General features: G+C 34.2%; 1 protein-coding gene across 4 annotated transcripts in view; it reads left to right on the forward strand.

Moving 5' to 3' along the window:
* The window catches only part of ADAMTS6 (ADAM metallopeptidase with thrombospondin type 1 motif 6), a 144,811-nt gene that overhangs the window by 35,618 nt on the left and 84,667 nt on the right, over positions 1-24,526 (forward strand). For all 4 annotated transcript variants that reach the window (XM_026717231.2, XM_087927233.1, XM_087927234.1 and 1 more), the window contains 5 exons: positions 111-279; positions 1,847-2,064; positions 4,030-4,113; positions 4,690-4,835; positions 20,814-20,857. In XM_026717231.2, coding sequence (XP_026573016.2) covers positions 111-279; positions 1,847-2,064; positions 4,030-4,113; positions 4,690-4,835; positions 20,814-20,857 — 661 coding nt within the window. The remainder of the gene's footprint in view (positions 1-110; positions 280-1,846; positions 2,065-4,029; positions 4,114-4,689; positions 4,836-20,813; positions 20,858-24,526) is intronic.

Raw genomic sequence — 24,526 nt, forward strand, 5'->3', positions numbered from 1 at the left:
ATTGACATTAAAAAGTTTAACTTAACTGGGAGTCTAAATTATATACATTGAAATAAGTGTTTTACATATTTTAGATAACTTTTAGATACATCTTTTCTTTTCTCCTTAAGCATGGTATAATTGCTACAGAAGATGAAGAATATTTTATTGAACCCCTAAGGAACACAAGTGAACAGTCTGATAATTTTCATTTTGAAGTTGGCCATCCACATGTAATTTATAAAAAATCTTCACTGTATCATCAGTTCTTCTATGATCATACCCATTGTGATATTTCAGGTAAATAGGTCAGAATTCCAGTAATAATTTCATTACCAATTGTGAAAAAATACCTAGCTATTTTTATTTTTAATTCAAAGAAAAATACAATTGTATATTTTGTTATAGTTTGTTTTGTGCTACTATTTTTTTCGAGAAAATCATGGACCCTCAGAGCAAAAATCCAAAATACTGCTATCTATTCAGCTTCTATTAAAGCAGCTAAATTATTATCAAAAGGAAGTCCTGTGTAGTTATCAATAGGAAAGTCCTTATCAGTTCAAGCTGTACATCAATTTGCAAGTTTCTCAATCAAAGCCTTTCTTATTAGAACCAGATTTGGATCCCCACAGAAATAGGCTTTCCAGTTTAATATGAAGATTATAATTTTCTCTATGGCTTTGTTTATTTTATTAATTTTTAAATTGATTTTGATTATTTTATTATGATAATTAAATGTAAATATTGCAAGTCTTGGCTTTGAGAGGATTTAATTTTACTAATCTTGTTGCTATATTTTTATTAATTCCTTTATGTGCTTCTTAGGAAAAAGATAAAATATGTTTATGTTCTTATATGTTGTTAAATATTGATAGAATCCTGGATCATGAGGCCTAGCACACAGTCACTTATTCCCTAGTCCTGTTGGTTGGATTACTGAAATATGCTCTACATGGGGCTACCCTTGAACAGTATTTTAAAGCTAAAACAGTTACAGAACATAGGGGCTTGGTTCTGGAGTAACACCACTGGACCTGGAAGCTGCACTGGTTATCAGTTTGCTTCCAGGTCCAATTCAAGATATTGGTCATAACCTTTATGTCATGGGTCTAGAGTATCTCTAGAGTCATCACATCTCAATAGGACTAGCTCATCCCACTCACTTCAGTGAATTCCAAATACTTAATTGGATTCCATCTGCCAAAGGATTTCAATTGGAGAGGTTGAGGAGAAGAGTCTTTTTTGCTATGGCCCTTATCCTTTGGGATATTCTCTCGAGGTGAGACAAGTGCATGTGCGCGCACTTGTGCATGCAATTGCATTTGTGAAAGTAGCATGCACATATGTGTAAAACTCCCCTCTCCCTCCCTGCCATCATTCCACTGGTCTGCAGATCTGAAAAGGTTGGGGAATGCTGCTTTACAGCACTCCCTGAGTATTTTACAAATGTCAGCATATCAACCCAACTATCTGGGTCCTCATTTTACTGACCTTGGAAGGATGGAAGGCTTGAGTCAGTCAAGATCAAACTCCTGGCTGTGGGCAGAGTGAATATTATAACCATTGCACCATCATCATTTATATTTACTGTTTCCCCTTTTATAATAAAATATTTGAGAATAGTTATGACAAGTATAGATTTTTATACCAAATCAGGTTATTTAGTGTTTTTAATTTTTAAAATTTCTAATTTGTATAATTTGTTATGATTTAATTTTTAATTTTTTCCTATGCTAAATAAAATATCAGTTTGTTGAAGAAATTGGAACAAAATAATTTAAAAACAGACACACATGTATATGTTTAACATATATAAATATATATTAAAAGAGCAGTCAGTCATGTTACTCATTATTTTGATTCCTAGAAGAACTCACAAGAAGTGGTAAACCTTGGTGTTTGAACAATACTGTTGCTTTTCCAACTCTTCTACCAGTTAATCAGACTTTGAACAATCATCATCGATTGAAGAGATCAATAAGCACTGAACGTTTTGTGGAGACGCTGGTAGTAGCAGACAAAATGATGGTGGGATATCATGGGCGCAAAGATATTGAACATTATATTTTGAGTGTTATGAATATTGTAAGTTTTATCCCTCTATATATTCATGTAACTTATTTCAACATTATAGGTTGTAATGTTGTTAAATTTAAAATATAAGGATTTATTAGTAAAGGTGTTATATTATTTACTTCTTTGGAAAAATGTCTATAAAATATGAATCAATCGTGTGCTAGCAATGCATCAAATGCAATATTTTAAATGCAATAAACAATCAGTACACTTGCACTGATGATGTTACCTAGTTATGGTATTGAAACATTTGCAAGAAAACAAGCTCAGAGATCATCCAGGACCCCTCAGATACAATAAAGGTAGTTCTCAACTTACAACTGGTCACTTAGTGACTATTGGAAGTTACCATGCTTTTGCTTAATGACCATGGCTTTTATTTAACAACCACTCAACAAAGCTCATAAAATTGAGTCACATGGCTAACCCTCTTTATAACTATCGCAACTTACAGGTGTCATGAGTAGGCTCCGTTACAGTCTTTAAGTCAAGAGCTACCTGTAATTATAGGTATTTTTAGGCAATTTTTATTTTACTGATTGATTGATTGATTTGAATCAAGGCAGTGAAGATATCTAATACTCCTTCTTCCTCCCATTTTTCACACAATGACAACCCTATAAGTTGGAATGGGCTGAGAAAAAGTGACTAGTCCAAAGTCACCCAGATGGTTTTTCATGGCCCAAGGTGGGATTAGAAGTCATAATCTCCTAGTTCCTAGGCCAGCACCTTAATCACTAGAGAAAACTGTCTCTCAGTGATATTCTAGTTCTGTGCCCAGGGCAGTATCTATTAATTGGATGACTAAATCAGAAAGGGTTGACCTTACTGTTACCCCCCACCCCCCCAAAAAAAAATTTGGTACCAGTTCCGTTAAAAGGCTATAACCACCACACTGGTATCTACTTTTCCAGTAGCAAAAGTCTCCATATAATTAATAAATTTGCTTCTTCTGTTTATAACAGATGTTTCTTTTGTTTACATGGGACCATATCACCAGTCAGTTTGTTTCATCTTGATAGGGTACTTCACTCTAGGTAGTTAGGAGGGAAATAGCCATAGTACTTTTCTCTTGGAGAGGACTAGATAAACTGCACAGATGCCAACTATCTCTTGTACCTCTGTATAAATTGCTTCACCTGCCCAATTCTGCTTGAACCTCTGAGCTAGTGCTTCTGCTCCTTTGTGGGCTTTTATCAAGTAAAACCATTTTCAGGCATGTTGTTAAAGTAGTTATTTAAAAATCAAATTGTGTGGTGGTTCAGTTTCAGTTTACTCCTTCAGTATTATGTATCTTTTTCTGGATTGGTAGCTTTTAACTGTTCAGATGTATATTGCAAAGAATTTTAGAGAGGATTCCTGTAACTCACACTAGCCTAATCCTCCATACATTCTTTCATATAAGGACTAATTTGTGTTTAGAATATGTACATAGCATCTGTTAAGACATCAATATACTGTAATGTTGTAAACAAAGCAAATGTGAGAAAGCAGTTTAGGCCCATCATTTTACATTAGTTGCTTTTCTCAAGGGCAGCCAGATATAGAGCACATTATACCAATCTGTATGGGAGGTGATTGAAACACAATTTATTGTAGCTAAATTTATCTTTTCTTGCAAAAGTAAAATGGAACACTGTCTGAAAATAAATATTTCTTAGCAGCATTGGATTCTTTAAAGGATATCTCAAAACTGAATGTAACATTTCAGGGGGAGTATCATAGTTAATATTAATATAAACATTTTCCTTATTTTTCAAGATTTAAGTTATCTAATTCTTAGAGTGTTAATAATCTGCAGTTTATACTGGATAAGTATCACTATACCCAAATAATATACTGTATTACCTATGCCTTATGATAAAATTAAAAATATTTTTAAAAATAAAAACTAAATATACATCAGATATATTTCAAAACTAACAGGTTTTTATTTGTCTGACTTTATGTCTTTTCTTCTTTTCTGGAGGTCAGGTTGCCAAACTTTACCGTGATTCCAGCCTAGGAAACGTTGTGAATATTATAGTGACTCGTTTAATTGTCCTCACAGAAGATCAGGTAAGCAAATTCAAATGTCTAAAATATAAGTAATGCAAATTAAATGTAATAAAATATGTGTAAATATTGTTTGGAAAAAATGTTTAATGATAAACATTTACCATTATCATCTACATTATTTTAAATTTGGAGAGATTAGGAAAGTATTATTTAAATAATTGAATATTAGTTCAATTGAATATCAAGAAAATTACGTAAGTAAAAGACTGGAGTTCTAAAGTGTTGTTATAACTTATTCTTTGTTCTTCAATTTTGATATTGTAAAAACCTCCTAAATAGCACTTTCCTCTGCATAACTTTTCCTTCCTTGCTGTTAAGGGAGGAAAAGATAAACATTGGACTAATTCTATAATCCTTACTTTTGGCAAAATCAATTTGAAGTTTGAAATTGAATCTTTAAGATGCATGCACAAAACATACTGCTGGGCAGATTTAACAGAGATAAAAATTGGCAAGAAGAAATTATTCCTAGAAATCACTGCTTCTAATTACAGATCATATTTAGACTTCAGAAGTCTTAACCGCTGACCCTAGTAACTTGTTTGGAACATTTCTGGTATGCATGTTGTATTGCAGCCAAACTTGGAGATAAATCACCATGCAGACAAGTCCCTTGATAGCTTCTGTAAGTGGCAGAAATCCGTTCTCTCTCACCAAAGTGATGGAAACACCATTCCGGAAAATGGAATTGCCCACCATGATAATGCAGTCCTTATAACTAGGTACGATTCACTGATTTTTTTCTATTTTCTGTTTCTCATTTATTTGTGTTTTTAAAAATACTAAAGTATAAGTATTTTTAGTAATCACATCAAGATGAAAATATTGCTTATATTGATATAGTAATACAATATATAATAATAGATCTGGGGTTGCCAACCTTTTGGATCTCAGGGACCACCAAAATCATAATTTTAAATCCTGCGGACCACTAATATGAATTTTGACTGACAGTGGCTTGCTGACATTGGTGAAGTAGTCACAAGACTGGCCCTCTGGTTATCCCGGAGCAGCTCCTCCAGTCTATGGCAGGCCGGTGCACTTGGTTGGAGTAGCAGCTCTGGGATGACCAAAGGGCCAGTCCTGTGACTACTGCAGCTCTGGAATATGGGACCGACTTTCCCACCATCATCAGCAAGCCATGCTGGGGTAGATTTCCCTTGCCTGCTGTTGGTCTTACCTTTCAGTTCCAGCTTGTATGGCTCTACTCAAAGTAAGGTTTGCGCTTGGCCGAAGGGTGAGGGCCAGAGAGTGGGTGAGCCATGTGGGTGTGTAGCCTTGTGTTCCCGCGCAGCTTGGATTAATTGCTTGGCGGGGCTTTGGAAGGGGCATTTCTCTGCAGATCACCAAAAAATTTTCATGGACCACCAGTGGTCCCCGGCCCACCAGTTGGCGACCACTGTAATAGATCATACATTTTTGTCAGTAATAGATAAAGTATAAAGCCTACTGCATATGAAATGAAATAATATAATTGTAAGTTTAATGGTTTTAAAAGTATTTTAGATATTTTATTTTAGAACAAATTGAGAGCAGGAACCTAATAAGTTCCTGTACATGGAATTCTGAAAGATGTGCATTCTTCTATCTTTTTTGGAATCACCTTATAGATATATCTATCAAACAAATTTTAGATCATGGTATATATCAATGGAAGATAGCTTTTGCTTTGTACACATGGTTTATGGCTAACTGCTGAGAGAAATAAGACTTTGGTCTTTAGTTCTTGAATTTCAGGATAACTTTTTAATTTACTGATCATGTTTCTTGAGCACGCAGACCCAAGAAAAGAAAGAAATTGCTAAGGAGTTTTTTATGAAATTGTATAAACAGGAAGTCTGACTCACAGATGAACACTATACAGAAGCCTGATGATGGCAGATGAGATTCTGCCGAAATGTTGCTACAACTTTAAAAGCACAACTACAATGACGTGGGAAAATACCCGAACAAAGCTGAATGCCATACATACATACATACATGCATGCATGCATGCATGCATGCATGCATGCATATATATAGAATTTATTGTTGGAGAAAAATAAGTATCTTGCATTTAATGATACTCATCAAATGAGCTGCTCACAAACTAATATCATAAGCCATGTCATTTTTAAAATAGAGTTAAATGGTATTTCACTATAGTATACAATTTAATGTAATCTATAATTTTTATGTGCCTAAATGTCATTGAAGAATTCTTCAGCAAAACTGATCAAATATTTCATGAAATAGGTAGAGTACAGTGATACCTTGGTACTCATTGTTAATGGATTTTAGGAGGTGGGATTCATATCAAAAACAATGTGTACCAAACAAAATTTTTCCATAAGGAAAAATGTAGTGAGTCACAAGGCAGCCAATACTAACAACTTCTAGCTTGTGCATTGAGAACCAAACAAACAATCACAAAAATTTTGTGTCAAAATGCATTGAGTACCAAATTAGATGAGTTTCAAAGCAGTTGAGTACCAAGGTACCACTATTTGTTTATTTATTTATTTATTTATTTTATTTTATTTGTCAATCACTAACAAGATAATAGGTATAAGTATATACATAGTTATGAATACATGAAATGGGTACATATAAGAAAAATAAAAGAAACAATAGGACAGGGATGGTAGGTACGTTGGTGCGCTTATGCACGCCCCCTACAGACCTCTTAGAAAAGGGGTGAGGTCAATAGTAGACAGTTTAAGGTTAAAGTTTTTGGGGTTTGGGGCAGAAACCACAGAGTCAGGTAGAGTATTCCAGACATTGGCCACTCTGTTGCTGAAGTCGTATTTCCTGCAATCAAGGGTGGTGCGGTTAACCTTGAGTTTGTATCTATTGTGTGCTCTTGTGTTGTTATGGTTGAAGCCAAAGTATTCATTGACAGGTAAGTCATTGCAATGTATGATTTTATATACCATACTTAGATCAGATCGAAGATGGCATAATCCAAGGTTTTCTAGGTCTAGAATTTCAAGTCTGGTGGCATAAGGTATTCTACAATGAGTAGAGGAGTGGAGAACTCTTCTTGTGAAATATTTCTGGACTTTCTCAACTGTGCTAATATCAGATACGTAATGTAGATTCCAGACTGATGAGCTGTATTTGAGTATTGGTCTAGCAAATGTTTTGTATGCTCTAGTTAGTAGTGTGATATTATCAGAGAAAAAGCTACATAGGATTAGGTTAACAACTCTTAATACCTTTTTGGCTACGTAGTTACAGTGGGCTCTAGCACTTAGATCATTAGAGGTGAGTATTCCAAGGTCCTTTATAGAGCTTGGATCGTCAACAAGATCTTGACAATTCAGCTTGTATTTTATTTTCTGATTTTTTTTGCCAATATGTAAGACAGAGCATTTATTTGTTGAGATTTGAAGTTGCCATTTTTTTGACCATTCTGATACATAGTCAAGATCTTTTTGAAGGGTAGCAGTATTGTCTGTGGTATTGAACAGCTTTACATCATCAGCAAAAAGTATGCAGTTGCTCTTAATATGATACTACCTACCACACGGTTCTTATATTATATAAACAAATTAAATTGTTTTACATTCTTACCAAAAAAGTAAAAAACAATTAAGCTTTTTGCATCCCGATTTACCAGAACATATAGATATAGGGATCATTTATGTAGAGTATGAAGAGAGTTGGTCCTAGAACACTGCCAACACCACTTTTGACAGGTACAGAATTTGATAGGACACTCCCAATTTTGACCATTTGTTGTCTGTTTGACAGGAATGCTTCTGTCCAGTTATGCAATTGTCCAGAAATACCGTAAGGTTTTAGTTTTAGGAGTAGTTTTTTTGTACCACTGAATCAAAGGCTTTACAGAAGTCTGTGTAGATTGCGTCTATTGTTTTGCCCTGATCGAGTTGTGTAGTCCATATGTTTTTGCAGTGTTAAGAGTTGCAGATTACAGGATAGTTTTTTTCTGAAACCAAATTGTTAATTGGAGAGTAGGTTGTTTGTCTCTAAGTGGAAGATGATGGATTGGTTAATAATTGATTCCATGACTTTACAGGTGACGCAGCATATGTAACAAATGTAAAATGCAATGCTTTTTAAAGGATTTTCCCCTAATGCTTCTCTGGTATTTTATTATGGTCTCATACAGGAAGGAAAAACAAACATTTCTATGTCCACCCATCTCCACTCCCCAGAATAGTTCTATCTCAATTTAACAACCACCCATTATATCTCATGAACTATATCCTGTAATTCATAGGCTGTTAAGATTTTAAAGCTTTCTACTGCTATAAATCTCCATATATTCTGCAGCAATGACAAGACTTAGCAACAAGGAATCATAATAAATGAAACTTATTTGAAAATCCAGCAGCTTTAGAACTTACAATTAAGATTCTGTATTTTGATTGGATTAATAGGTACGGTTTTGGCTGCAAGAAGCATCTTCCAAAATAAATTAAGTTAACACAGACATATCTTGGCTCTTTTTAAAACATAGAACTATTATTTTAATTTTTAACATTTGAAATCATTTCCTTAAAACAGACCTATTCTCAGTTTTAGAATGAATTAACTAATTAATACAAGTACATTTTTGTCCTGAACTAAATGCAAGTTGTTCTAATGGTTCTTTGTAGACTAGGATGCACTGATTCTATACACATGACATTGTAGCTGTTGGGTATAACATTGATACACCAACTAAGTTTGGGTGAATAAATATATAAAACCAAGGTTTGGGTGTTTGTAACTTGTAGCTTTAAGCACCAAACTGCTTGTAATTAACTAATTAAGGTTGCGGTTACAAACGGCAATAAAAGGCAGTAAGAGAAACGTAACCTCTCTCTGCTTGTTTTGTCTGCTTGCTACTGTTTGTTTGCTACTGTTTGCTACAACTGTTTGAATACCTGAACGAAAGGACTATTTCATTGATGTGCTGATATCCTGTGAATACTCAGCGTTGTCTTCAAAAGGAAAGGTATCAGAGGAGAAGATATCTTTACAAGCAGATAAGGATATAGAACTGACTAGTGAATGGACTAAGTTACTGAATGGATATATTTGTGAATGACATATGGACTGATTGACAATGTTTAAACTCTAATTGGATTAAACAACTATTTAAACTACAAAAACAGTGTTTGTCATCAGTGTGTGTAAACTCTAGGGCCCTTCCTCTCTCATTTGGCTGCCTGGCTTGACTGCTGCTGCGCATTCTGTTTTGGGGGTTTGCCCCCAATCACTAACATTGGTTATGGGCCCAGTGCGCACAGTCTAACTAACGAGGATATAGCAGTGAGAGTTGGTGTGAGTTGCACATTACTGTAAAAACAAACTGTTTTTTTTTCAGTAGTTTTTAAATAGCTACATATCTGAAGAGCAATGGCACAAGTAAATTTGCCAAATCTGTCCATGATATCCAGACTAGATGGAACGAACTATGTTTCATGGTCAATGAAATGTAGTTTACTTCTACGAAGAGAAGGTTTGTGGGACATAATAACAAACCCACCAGATGTGACTAACTTAGATCCTAATGTTGAAGAGGATGACAAAAAGATACAAGACTATAAATGAAAGAATGAGCAGGCTTTATGCATCATAGGACTGACTCTCTCTGACCAGCAATTTATCCATATCTGTGGAGAGGAAAATGCTGCAAACTGCTGGGAGAACCTCAGGAAGATATATGTTCGGGACAGTGTAGGAGCTAATATATATCTTACACGCAAACTATTTCAAACACATCTTCAGAAGAATGGAGACATGTTAACTCATTTAAATTGTATGAAGAGCATTTTTCAGGAATTACAAGAAAAAGAGCTTATATTTAATGAGTTGCAACAAGTATACATCATACTGTCTTCATTAGATCAAAGCTATGATGATTATGTGACTGCTTTAGAAGTATTGCCAAAAGATAGTTTATCATTAACCGAGATTACCGGCAGGCTATTAGAAGAAGCCAGAAGAAGGTGTGAACGTGACCAGCTGAGAGAAGATAAACCTAATAAAGAAGAGAAATTATCTTCAAAGCTTGAAAGAAACCAACTAAGTAAATTAAAGCACCCGGAAGAAGAGAATTTATCTTCGACGGCATACACAATTAAAAGGTGTTTTAATTGTGGAGGCAGAGGACATTTGGCAAGATTCTGCAGAAAAGAAAAAAACCAGAATGTAAAAAAGCCAAAGAAATTTTTTGAACTAGCCACGTTTAGCAACTGTGATGTGAAGAATGATTTATGGGTGGTGGACAGTGGTGCATCCCACTGCATCACGAGAGATAAGAAAAAATTTATAAAACTGTCTACAAGCTCTCAACATATATCACTTGCTAATGGCTGGAACCTCAAGGCCAAGGGAGAAGGTATTGCATACTGTCCATTTTTAAACCAGGATATAAAAATGTTGTATGTACCACAGTTAAAGGTGAACTTGCTTTCTGTAAGGGTATTAGACAAACTAGGTTATGTAATTACATTTAAGGATAATAATTGCATAATTGAGAAAGATAACAAAAGGGTAACTGCAGCTTTAAATGGAACATTGTATGTATTACATGATAGTAAGAAAGGGGAGGCACAGACTGTATTTAACAATATAAAGCCTCATAATGAATGTATCCATTTATTGCATAGGCGTTTGGGGCATGTAAATTTTAAAATGCTAAAATGTACAGTAGAGTTATCTGATGGAATAAGGTTAAAACCTTGTGATAAATATTTGCGTTGTAATGTCTGCTGTGAAGATAAGAGTAAAATATTGCCTGCAAATAGGCTAAATGGTTTCAAAACTAAAGAACCTTTAGAAGTAGTATTTGCAGACATTATAGGTCCAAAGAAACCCAGTATGGGGGTGCTCAATATATACTGAGCATTATGGACCATTATTCTAGATATGGGTTTTGCTACCTAATGAAAAGCAAAACTGAAACATATCAACATTTCTTCAACTGGTTAAAATTTGCAGAAAGAAAGACTAAGCGGCAACTGATAACCCTGGTGACAGATAATGTATGGAATTTGTCAACAGCAAATTCCAGAATAGATTAAAGGTAGCTGGAATAGAGCACAAGAAATCTGCACCATACAGACCACAACACAACGCATTTATTGAGAGAAGAGGCCAAACACTACAGGCAATGGTTAGAACAATGTTAACTGATTCTGGATTACCTGATTCTTTGTGGGGGGAGGCCACAATGTGTGCTAATAACATATTGAACAACGTTGTTAATACAACTACTGGTGAAATACCATTCACCATGTGGCATGGCAGGAAGCCTGATCTGAGTTACCTGCACACATTTGGTGCACCAGCATGGGTGCATATCCCTACACAACTCAGGCGTAAAGGGCAACACAGAGCTAAACAATTATTCTTCGTTGGTTACCAAGCAAACCATAGGGCATATAGATTTTGGGAGAAGGGCACATCTAAGGTGTTATGTAGTGCCAATGCCCAGTTTCTAGAGCACGTAGGATGGGATAAGTTAGAACAGGATAACAATAAAGAAGTAATTATTGAATCCTATAGAAATCCCATTAATTATCCCTGTAACTTTAAGAATAAAGTAAAGAGACAAATACAGGCAGAGATAGAGCCCATAAAGGAAGAAATAGTACCAATAGTTGAGCAAGCTGAGGAACATGAACAGGTAGTAATTCAAAAAAGTCCTCATACTAGCCCAGCAATTCCCAGAAGAACTACACGAATATCTAGACCGCCTGATAGATACCAGGCTAACACAGTGTGCCAGATTAATAAAGTTCCATATACTGTAGATGAAATAAACATGTATCCTACTAAAGATAAGGAAAGTTGGTATGCAGCAATGAATAAGGAATTGAAATCCTTAAAGGATATGAAAGTATATGAAAATGCGAGATTACCTGTTGATATAAAACCCATTGGCTGCAAATGGATTTTTAAGTTAAAAACTGAAAAAGATGGTAATATAATCTATAAGGCACGATTAGTAGCCCAAGGTTTTAGACAAAATGCCAATGACTATGGCGAGGTATTTACACCTAGCCTTAAAGCAGCAACATTAAGGGCAGCTTTAGTGTAGGCAGCAAGTAAGAAATATATAGTCAACCATCTAGATGTAGAAACTGCTTACTTGCACGCTCCACTAAGACATACTGTATACATGAAAAAACCTATTGGATTTAAAGGTGAAAATAATAATGATTATTGGTTGTTAAAAAAGAGCCTCTATGGTCTTAAACAATCAGGCTATGAATGGAACCAGTATATTGTAAAGGAACTAAACAATATAGGGTTTAAAGCTGGTTTAGCCGATCCATGTCTATTTAAAAGGGAGACAAATGGGAAAATATCATTATTACTATTATTTACAGATGATATTGCTTTGATTACAGAAACTAATGATGAAGCCAACAAAATAATAGCATCATTAGCTAAGAAAATAAAAATCAAGCAATTAGGGGAGATAAAGAAATATCTAGGTGTGAATATACTGAAAACACAGAAAGGTTTTAAGATATCTCAGGAGGATAAGATATCTAAATTGCTAATAGATTATAAGATGGAACTTTGTAAGACTGCAAAGACTCCAATGAGTCAGGATATTTGCAAAATGGATACTCAAAGTCCCAAGTTTGATAAGGTAATATATCAATCTTTGATTGGTAGCTTATCATACATTAGCAATTGGTCAAGGCCAGATATTGCTTATGGTGTTAATCAACTGGCACGACATAATAATGATCCACTTCAATGTCATTGGAAGGCATTAAAGAGAATTTTAAGGTATCTTAAAGGAACATTACACCATGCACTGTATCTAGAACCAAAAGGTGATCTAATACTGAGTGCTTATGCAGATGCTAGTTTTGCATCAGAAAGAGACACAAGAAAGTCGACTTCAGGAACAGCCATAATGCTGGGTAAGATATTAATAGGTTGGAAGTCAATAAGACAACAGCATATAAGTTTGTCTACTATGGAAGCAGAATTCTCCTGTTTGTCGTTATTATGTACTGAATTAATCATGTATAAGCAGATGATGAATGACATGGGATTAACTGTAAATTATCCTATAATTGTACATGAAGATAATCAGGCAGCAATTCAAATGGCCACAAATATTGCAGTAAAAACTAGGAGCAAGCATACAGATTTAAGGTACTTAAACGTTAGACAATCTGTAAAGAGTAAAATGATACAGCTGGAGTACTGCATGTTGGAGGACAATATAGCTGATAACTTTACTAAAGCCCAAGGTGCCATTAAGCACCAAGAGAGTTGTGTAAAGTATGGTTTTAGATTGTAAGGGTATTGTATATTTATATCACCCAAAAGGGGAGAATGTTGGGTATGACATTGATACACCAACTAAGTTTGGGTGAATAAATATATAAAACCAAGGTTTGGGTGTTTGTAACTTGTAGCTTTAAGCACCAAACTGCTTGTAATTAACTAATTAAGGTTGCGGTTACAAACGGCAATAAAAGGCAGTAAGAGAAACGTAACCTCTCTCTGCTTGTTTTGTCTGCTTGCTACTGTTTGTTTGCTACTGTTTGCTACAACTGTTTGAATACCTGAACGAAAGGACTATTTCATTGATGTGCTGATATCCTGTGAATACTCAGCGTTGTCTTCAAAAGGAAAGGTATCAGAGGAGAAGATATCTTTACAAGCAGATAAGGATATAGAACTGACTAGTGAATGGACTAAGTTACTGAATGGATATATTTGTGAATGACATATGGACTGATTGACAATGTTTAAACTCTAATTGGATTAAACAACTATTTAAACTACAAAAACAGTGTTTGTCATCAGTGTGTGTAAACTCTAGGGCCCTTCCTCTCTCATTTGGCTGCCTGGCTTGACTGCTGCTGCACATTCTGTTTTGGGGGTTTGCCTCCAATCACTAACAGTAGCAAACCATGATAATTCCAAAATAATGACATGCATGCTAGGCTATCATCGCATAAATGCTACCTTTATGAACTTGTTTATTGCTTGTGTGAGAAAGAGTGTCAATAGGCATTTTAACCAATTTTTTATTTTTACTATATCCACTCCACCATATCCATAACTATATATTTGTCAGACAGTTTCCAGTGAATTATTCCTGAATAATATACTCCAAACAAGTAACATACATTGCTACCTATGCATTTATAGAAGTAGTAAGAACTCAAAAACGAAATATTGATTCCTTCATTTCTCATTGCAAGGCTATAAAAGTAAGTAGGGTTTTAATCTGGTCTAACTACTACCTGCCACACGGTTCTTACAATTACAAAGAACATTATATAAACAAATTAAACTGTTTTACATTCTTACCAAAAAAGTAAAAAACGATTAAGCTTTTTGCATCCCAATTTACCAGAACATATAGATATGCACAGAATCATAGCACTGAAGCTTGGAATGTAGCAAGCAAGAGCAAGACATTCAGTTCAGCATGGTCCAAGAACAATGTAGGAAAATGAAAAATATACTTCTCTACAGAAGAATAAATCATCAAGAAAACTAACACACTTTTTGCATTTGTTATTTGAAAACACAAAATAATAATTAACATCTATAATGTGTATCAATTGCATAGTGAATGTAGTTGTACATTTTTAACCTCTTCCAAAAGAAAGAAGAGCAGTCAGAATATATATGGACAACAAGATGGATATCATTTATCTTCACCTCCTATCTTAGCTACTTTCATTTGGTGATAAAAGAGATGGAATCTGTCCTTACTGATTAACTGACTTGAAGGAATTTAAAACGAAGATAGGATCATTGTGCTTGATAGACTGTAGCCAACTTCCCAGTGATTTCATCCTTCTCCCCCATGCCTTATTCACTCTAGTGAGATGGGAGTGTTCACCTGGGTCCAGGAGACTATGTATTTCTTTTTACATGTCTAGTTTTGGTACTAAAATGCCTTTGTGTTTGCCTGAAGAAAATCAGGGAATGTATCATGTTGATTTTCTTGGTGGTTTCATTAACTTTCAATACCATGCCATCCTGGTGGATAAATGATCTGAGTTAAATATGGGTGGAACACCTTGGTTGTGGTTCTGCTCATTCATTCCTGGGCAAATGTTGACAGAAGGTTTCTGCTCAAGTCTAAGGTGTTACAATATAGGGTTCTTTTATGTCCCCATGTTTAACATTTACACAACATTGTTAAGTGAGGTCTTTTGGGGATTTGAACTGAAGAAGTGAGCTGATGACAATATCTCAGTCTTTCCTTTCTGTCATAAGGGAAAATACTGAATCAGTACATGGCCATACTAACGGATTGATGATGGCCAACAAACTGTCATTTAATCAGGACAAGATAAAGGTGCTGTTAGTGGATGATTCATCTACCAATGTGGGTAGTGTTCAACTTTCTTTTGTTTTTGGAAATGGAAACAATTTCTCTAAATAATTAAGTTTGCACCTTGGAACAGTCTAAAATCATCTTTGTCAGTATAAGTATCAGTGTCGTCTGTAATATTAAGCACCTTTTACAAGCGTAGGTTGACAGATCTACCACTTATAGTCCTATCTAGATAAATATAATCTTTGTTACAGTAATGCATGATGTATTTCTTGAGTTATATGTGTAACTGTACTAGAGAAGGATTCGGAAAGTATAAAATGATAGTATTGACTGAAATATGACATTATGAACTGCCAGTCTTTCCTGGTTCTTGATTTGTTTCTGGTCGCAGTTCAGGTTAGCTTTACTCTATAAAGCCTTTTGTGACTGAACTTGCGTCTTTTCAGTGAGAAGTTTTTTTTTTAAATAAAGTTTTATTGAGTTTTAACAAAACAAATAAAACATCTTATTTGAGTACAGCATGGTTCCGGGTTATCACATTTCCATACAGACACAATTTCATATACATATTCATCTTATGTATTCATATCTTATTACTCTTTTTCCAACTTCTCACTATTTCTCCCTTTACTTCTCTTAATTTTCTTTTATGATTATCTCATTTTCTTCTTATTTAATTGTATTTCTTTTACCTAAATTTCTATATCTTTTTATTTATTATACTTATACTTTCGTCTGTCTTGTTTACAATTTCATTATGCTCTCTTCCAACATTCTTAAAAAGCAAAATTCCCTCTATGATTGCCAGTCAGAGTGCAATACCTTTAAGTCTTATTGTTATTATCATATAAAATTTCATTAAACATTAAATTTATGCATTCTAAAATTATAACATTAAAATTTCTAATATCTATTTTATATAATGTAAATCTCATCATTCAGACTCTGCTTGGTACTTCCCCTAAAAATGTAAAAAAAAAAAATTAAGAACTAAAAACATAGCAAAAACAATATATATATATAAACATTAGTGAGCAAAATAGTTATTCAAACTCATTCTAGTACTGGTATAAGCCTTGTAAATCTTTCACGGTTCTTTTCAATATTTATCAATCTTTGAGAACAGTTGAAATATTTCCCTCCCTTCTTCATTATTACTTAACTGTTAATAAGCATACCATTGGATAATCATACAGTTTTATCTTATTTAAGTTATTACTTATATACTTATTTACGTTATTTACTATTAATAAGCAAAATAATTATTCAAATTTATTCTAGTAACTGGTTTAAATTTCCTTATAAATCTTTCACATTTCTTTTCAATATTTTATCAATCTTTAGAAACAATTACAGGAGTTCCGGTCTGCAGCGCTTCAGGGCAGGCAGGAATCCGTGATCCTGCACGGTTTCTGCCTGTACTAGCTGCTGGAGTGCTCTGAGCCACCTGGCTTCAGGGCTAGCCACCTCCGTAGAAGGTGGTGAAGATAGGGGGGATCTGACAGGGTTGAGAGAAATCGCACCTCTCTTCCCTAGCTGGCTAAACCCCCTTTTCCGAAGGCAGCTGAGTGGCGGTCAGAAATGGCTGCCACATAGAAGCGCTCAGCCGGAAAAGAAAGTGCAGGGGGAAACAAGAAGAAGTGAAAGTTCTTTTGCTGACTGGGACAAAGTAACAGCGAAGATATCCTGGAACCTGAAATCTGCAAAAAATACATTGTTCACATTGATTTACAAGCAGCGAATGGAAGTTAAAAGGGAAAGTTCTTTTTTTTTTTCCACTCTCCTTCCTAACGTTGACAGCGAACAGAAATGCATGAGAAATCGGAAAAACCCGCTTTGGCATTAACAGGTAAACTGGATAATTAAATGCTAAAGGATAATAAGAATTTCTGAACATTTAAAAAAAATTTTTTTTTTGCTGTAAGTGGGAAGGGAAAGGAAAAGAATTGGAGCAGGATTTGGAAGTAAGGAGGAGATTGCCTAGAATTTTAAAGAATCATTAAATACTACAAAACTTCTAAAAGATACATTTTAACTGGACTTTGCAACTAAACAGTAACCCCAGAAAGAGAAAGTGAAGAAAGAAGAAACAGCTAAAAGAAACAGCTTATTTGGACTGTTTGGTGACTTTGGGACTTTTGGAAATTATTTCTGAAGGACTAAAAACACTTGGGTGGTTGTTTTGGAAAAAAATTTCCTTTCTACAATGGCATCACTTGTGGATGAATTGAAAATTGAATACAAAAAATACAATGAAGAAGAACAAGAAGGGAAAGACTCTCTTGGCACTCTTTCAATTCTTAGAAATGGCAATTTGCACCTATGAGAAACTGACTGCGCAACAAGATGATTGGCATAAAGAAGAAGCCATCTTTGATGAACAAGTAACTTTATTTGGGGAAGAAAGGGAGAAGGAGGAAAAGAAAAAGGGGACTTTAAGATTTAAAGAAACAACCAAAAAAGAGAAAAATAAGGTGAAAAGTGGATATAATGTGAGAAAACAACAGAAAGGGGGAATGCAGAAGAAGAAAAGGGAGGTGGAGAGACAAAGGGGTAAAAAGGGCAGGGAGAAGAAGAAGCAAGGGAGGAAGGAAGGGATGAGAAGACTCAATGGTGGGGAGCAAGATGTAAAGAAACAAGATTCATTTAGAGATAATGGGTAAAATTTAATTGAAAAAGGGATTCTGCAGGTACATAAAAGTGTATTGTTATATTGTACTTAGAAATAATGTTAGAAAATTGGAAACAACATGTGATTAAAAAATGGGATAAAATATTTAGTGTAACTTAGTGATATTTTTGTGAATAAAAGGAAGGCAATGAAATAAATGAGAGAAATTGAAGTAGGAGGAAATGGGAGCATTTTAATGATACAATGATTTAAAATATAAGTGATGTGAAGTGTGGGGAGGGGGAAATAACTATGGAAAGTACAAGTGTTCCCATAAAAGTATGATATTCAATTGAAAAATAATGTGTAAAATGTTTAAGATTTAAATGAATATTAATATTAATGATTAGATTCAAATTGACATGGATTGTTTTAATTATATTACATACTTATAAATTTTTCTTTTTTAAAAAAATAATGTGTAATTTTAGAATGTACCAAACAGAATCCCAATGGAAGTTATGTAATATGCTAACTGTTATAAATTTAGGGGAAAGAGTTAAAGGCGTCACACTCCAATTAGTGCACTTTTAGATTCAGGGTACCTTGCTTAGATGTTCTCTGTTGTTTAGCCCGGTCTGTCCTGCTTTCCTCTTTGTCTTCCTCCTGCATAATCTTATCCAGTCGGGTTCTTCTTTGAGATGGCCATTTCTGATCACTGCTGCAACCTCCTTCGGGAAGGGGAGTTTAGACCAGCCAAGGAGGAGAGATGCGGCTCCACTTGGCTAGCAATCTCTCCCCTCTTCACCACCTCTACGGGGTGGCTTCAGCCCCAAATCCAAAGGATCAGGGCGCTCCAGCGGCGAGCACAGATCAAAACCGCGCACGATTACGGATTTCGGTCTGTCGCTGAAGAAACCCAAACTGGAAGAGGTATCAGTGGGAAGTTTTTTTTGAGGGTGGGGGGGCAATGCCCTTCCAGGCAGGGAAAAGCCTGATACCAATTATGTTGGTTTTTTTTTGTTTTTGATACTAGGTAAACATGTTTTTATTTAATAATCTTTTTATGTAATAATGCTTTTAATAATTGTTTAATATATTGATTTAAAATATATCTATTGTTATAAATAGTTTGATTATATGAGGTATGCTACTGTTTTCTGATTTTAGTATTATGCATTTTAATTACTGAATGTTCAGTTTGTTTAGAATTGTAATCTGTTTTAGAGCATCCTGGCTTAAATTGGGAAAACTTAGGGCTAAAAGTTTCATTTATTTTTTAAATTAAAATTAAAACCAGGAAAGAGGATGGTGCAATACTTTAAATTAGTGTTTCTTAACCTCAGCAACTTTAAGATATTTGAACTTCAACTATCAGAATTCCCCGGCCAGCATGTTGGCTGGGGAATTCTGAGAATTGAAGTCCACACATTAAAGTTGCTGATATTGTGCAACATTGCTCTAAAAGTGTAAAATAAAATACCTTCATCTGTCTTCAAGCTGGAAATACTGATAATAATGAAATTAAGGTCAGAATCTTTCAAACTGGGGGTGTTTTGTTCACCCCTGTTAACTATGATTTGGTAGGTAGTAGGACCAATTCACAAACACGTAACAAACAGCCTGAATGTAACAGGTCAGAATGAGCTGAAGTTGGATTGGATTCTCAACTCCCATATAAAAACCTCAGCTGTAAAATATTGCTCAATTTGTTATTTTATTTAATGTGTTGTTCTTCATCAGTTTCATATAATTTCTATTGATTTTTATAACAGTAAAGGGTGAATCTGAAAAAAAAACCAGTAAAAAACTTTCTTTTATTTCTGAGATGGAATACCTGTTTCCCAATCATAATTTTTTAAATTTCTCCTATCATTTCCATGCAAATTCAACAGTCCTCTGTCATATTTACTTGAGTTCATTATCTCTTTCACTAAATACTATATCAAGCATTTCTGCATTTGTAAACCCTTACTAACATTTCAACTACATTAATCAATGTAGTATTATTGTACTATTAATGTTAACCCATATTAACATTTGAACTACATTAATTGAATATAGTTTGATATATTAATATATTAATACATATATTAAATACATAGTTAATATATTTAACATATATATTAAATACATAGTTAATGTTTATAGTATTTGTTCTATATGTTATTTATTAAAATTAAAAATGATTTTGTGTTAAAATATTTAATCTCCATATTATATGTATATGATATATTTTAAAATAAAAGGAAGGGGGAGATGAGCTGGTACTATAGGGGGTTCACCGATATTCTGTTACCCATGAATCATACTAATCAGGAGCCAGTCATTATCTCTTTAAGGTATTATTTAATAAGGTGCTGCTTTAGATAATACATACATTAAAAAGTAAGCAAAATGTGAAATAGTAAGATAAAACATTACCACTCAGTATTCTAAAATATTTAGGAAAGAACAGGTGTAATAGATTTAGAATAATGATTGTTTTTCTTGTTGAAATACTAATATTTTGCAGATATATGGCTATAACTTCCTAACAAAATGATAAGTTGTTTTTTAAGGCCAGAAATGAGAAATGTCCATTTTAACCTCTTTTTCTTCCTGGAAGGTCTCTCTATGGCTTGAGACCAGAGGCTATGACCATACTGCAGCTTGTAGTTTATACAAGATTGTAGGGCTGACACTCCAGCTGGCTGCATATAATTATAGTGATTGTAGTCTGGCAATCGGAATTTCACTATGGTAATGTGATCAATATTAAAAACAGCACTGCTAAGAGGAATCTCTTATAAATATATCTATTTTTATTCTTTACAGATATGACATCTGCACATATAAAAACAAGCCTTGTGGAACTCTGGGTAAGGTTCATAGTGTAAGCTAAATGAGTATTATTCTTTAAATGTTTCTATAGATAAGATGGTGTCCCTATATTTATCTGTTTATATAAGGATAGATTTCAAAATATATTTTACTTTCAAAAGGGAATTTTTAAATTTTATTATTTGTTATTTTCAATAGCTGGATTACTTTAGTCTAGAACAGTATCTCTCAACCTCAGCAACTTTAAGATGACTAATGCTTTCAAAATTCCCCAGCCTGCAATGGTTGAGAAACACTGGTTTAGAAGTAATCAAAGCAACATTAAGGGGAAAAGGAAACTTATACTGCTTTCTTCATCATGAAGATTATCTGATATATTCCACATAATAGAAAATGAACCCTTAGGAAAGACAGTGAGAAATCAAAATGTACATTGTAAAATTGTTGTTTTAGAACATATGAACAGCTGATGATTGCTGTGGTGTCAAACTTTCGCTAACCTGCTAGCATTCATAAAGTATTCAGAAAACTTGTATGCATTGTACATTTAAGTCACTTTGCTCTGCTTTTAAATTATAATTTGCCACCCCTAATGACTGAATGATGCTGAAATTTCACTAATGTTTATATTCTTGTTTCACTGTTAAGTGAGCTTAAGTATACGTGGGCAAGATAAAATAATCTGTTCCTGGACAGATTTTTGTCTCTGTCTCTCCCCAATTCCTTACTTGGGAAGCCATGCCTGGCAAAATACCTGGGCCAGGTGGTGTGACCTGAATTTGAACTCTGCATTCAAACCTAAAATCTTTGTCCAGAATTTTCTAAGAGTCACTTAAATACATATGAAAAACCAACTCCTTCTGGTATATGGAAAGGAGTTCACAAATTCAATCTCTGCATGATTCCACTATGTTCAGAGAGCTGCATTATTACTATCATCTGAGTGCAGGAGTTACATTCTTTCTCAGTTGATGATTAGGACATGAGTCCTCCACCTTCACAAAATTGTTATCCCTTCTCCTTGTCATTTGGAGCATGTGGCAACTAGTTTGCAAGTGGCAGGAATTCCCATATTGAAACTGGGTAGAAAAGGGAAGAGGAGTCTGCAGGCTTCAATAAAAACAGTGGGTCAGCAGTAGCAGCAATTGTCCAAAGTCAGCAGAAAGAAGGTAATATTCTGCCAGATACATAAAAACATGCATGTTCCTTTGATTAACTCTCAAGTTTGGCACTGGAATATTATTTTGTTGATGACTTCATGCTTTGTTCCAGAGACACCTGTCTTCCTATTTCATCTTGACGTAAGAATTCTATATTAAATCCCACTGTAATGAACCTAGGGATAAATTAAACTATACTTCATTCCCAGCAGCCAGGATTAATTTTTCATTTACTTCATCATTTACCAGTGTTTAAACCATATATTAACAGACTTAAAGGATAACTATAAAAAGTATATGCAACATTAAATAAACTGCTTAGCATCACACCTTTACTATTTTGTTTCTTTGCACTGGTAAGAGAGAGGGCAGAGCTTTATATATGCATATATTGTTAAATGCTAGCTAATATGAGGTAGTTTGGTATATGAAAGATGAGAGTAGATCTTCTACCAGTTCCTGGTAGTAATATTAACTAACTGGATATTTCAAGAATTGGATTTCAAGAACCATGCATGTATGTATTTTTGGCAGTAGCATTTACTATATCAGCTTTTGTTCATTTAATGTTCTATTTCATTATCACAAGTAGTGACTGTTTATGCACACATTTAGAATTATATTATAGCATTTTCTTGTAAAATATTGTGCAGCATAAACTAATACAGATAAATAGATATGTTTATTACTTTGTTTGCCAGCAGAAATATTACACAAATCTATAGAGAAATCCTACTGAAATCCTATTGAATTTAATAGGATTTAGCTAAGTGTATAATACAGGTCACTGACTAAATACAGGTTATTACTGACTAAAATGTACTACTTAACAAAATATGTGTGAATATTTCAGTTCTCAGTGCACATTTCACTTGTTTTGTATTATATTTGCTTTACATTTCATAGTTCCACATTATCTGCTAATGCAGATTTCTTTAGTTATTTTTGATGGAGTCCATCAAATGGCTCGGATGAACTGCTGTTGCTGGGGTGGGGGGTGGTGGGAGTTGGGGTGTGATTTTGTATTTATTTTTCCCCAAAATTTTGTTCTATTGTACTTTATTAATTTATTTGATTCTTTTTGTTGTTTTAATTGTTTTTTGTTTTAAATATGGTTTTACATTCTGTAAGCCACCTTGAGTTGCCATGGGCGAATAGGCGTCAATATAAATTCAATAAATAAATAAATAAATAAATTTTAAGGGCTTCTTATAATTCCTTGCAATCCATTAAGACATTGAATATGTTACATAATACTGCTGTCTAGCCAAGTTGCCTCATTTTATATTTGCATCCAATATTTTTATATAAGGGTCACATTTTCTCATGCTATTGTATTTCATGCTATTGTCTTGATCCAAAATAGTTAACTGAATTTTGATTCCTTCTATGCTATTGACCATGTTATCTGGTTTTGATGAACAATCTGTCTATTATTTTATCTAGGTCACTAATAAAATCTCAACTTGGATAATACAATACAAGCAAGGCAAGAATTAATTAGTTATTCCTTTATCAGCAGAGTTTGTTTTCCATTCAATAGCAGAGAAAGTTCAATTAAGAGAAAGTCTGTATTATTTAACTTTTGCTGGATAGCCTTTAGTTTACTACAACAATAACATCTGGTTTTCAGTCCTAAATTTATCCAATGCTTTTTTTATTAGACATAATTTCTAAGCAGTTGAGGTTGTAACTAAGTTGATGAGTCTCAGTATTTTGTCTCATCATGAATATATGCTTATGGAATTCCAACAGCTCTTGAAATGAAATAGGTAGTCTAAATATTTTTTTGTTTTGTACAAGCATATGCCTTCCTCTTGAGTTGCTGCTAAATCATTCCTTCCTATTCATTTGAGTCTAAGAATCTTCCTGTCCTGTTTCTCCCCTGAAAAGAAGATTTATGTTTGTTCTTTAATTTCAGGCACACAAATGTCTCCTCTTGTTTGTGTGTGAAATATTTCTACTTCATTCTTCTTTGTTTTATTCCTCTTTCTTGCAAACTACTGGGGTTTACTGGCTCTCATCTAAAAATGATATATCCCTTCTTCCTGATAATATAAAAGTTCAAAAATGTATCTCAAACCCTTTGTTTTGTAGCCAGAAGACGTACAAGATATCTGTTTTACAGATCAGTCGGTCCACTTCCTCAGTGTATGTGTTAGAATTATAGGACTGGAAAAGTGTTTGATGGTCTTCTAATCCAACTCTCTGCCCAAAGCAGGAATCATCATGCAATCTTGGACAAATGGTTGTCCAATCTTTTTGAAAATCTCCTCCAATCGAGCATCCAAAGCTTCAGAATACAAGCTCTTCCACTGCTCCATAGTTTTCACTATCAGGAAATTCCTCCTTATTTCCAAGTTGGAGCACCCTCCAACACATTGCTTCTTGTCTTATATTCAGGTGCTATGAAGAATGAAACAATATCCTCCTGCATGCGGCCCTTCAAGTAGTAGATAATTGCTATAATGTCTCCCTCAGTCTTTAGTTTATTTAACTGTTCTTCATAAAATTTAGCTTCCAGACCTCTTACCATTGTTGCTCTGG

This window comes from Pseudonaja textilis, chromosome 2 (genome assembly GCF_049901715.1).
Source record: "Pseudonaja textilis isolate UNSWEBS1 chromosome 2, rPseTex1.2, whole genome shotgun sequence".
Classification (NCBI taxonomy): domain Eukaryota; kingdom Metazoa; phylum Chordata; class Lepidosauria; order Squamata; family Elapidae; genus Pseudonaja; species Pseudonaja textilis.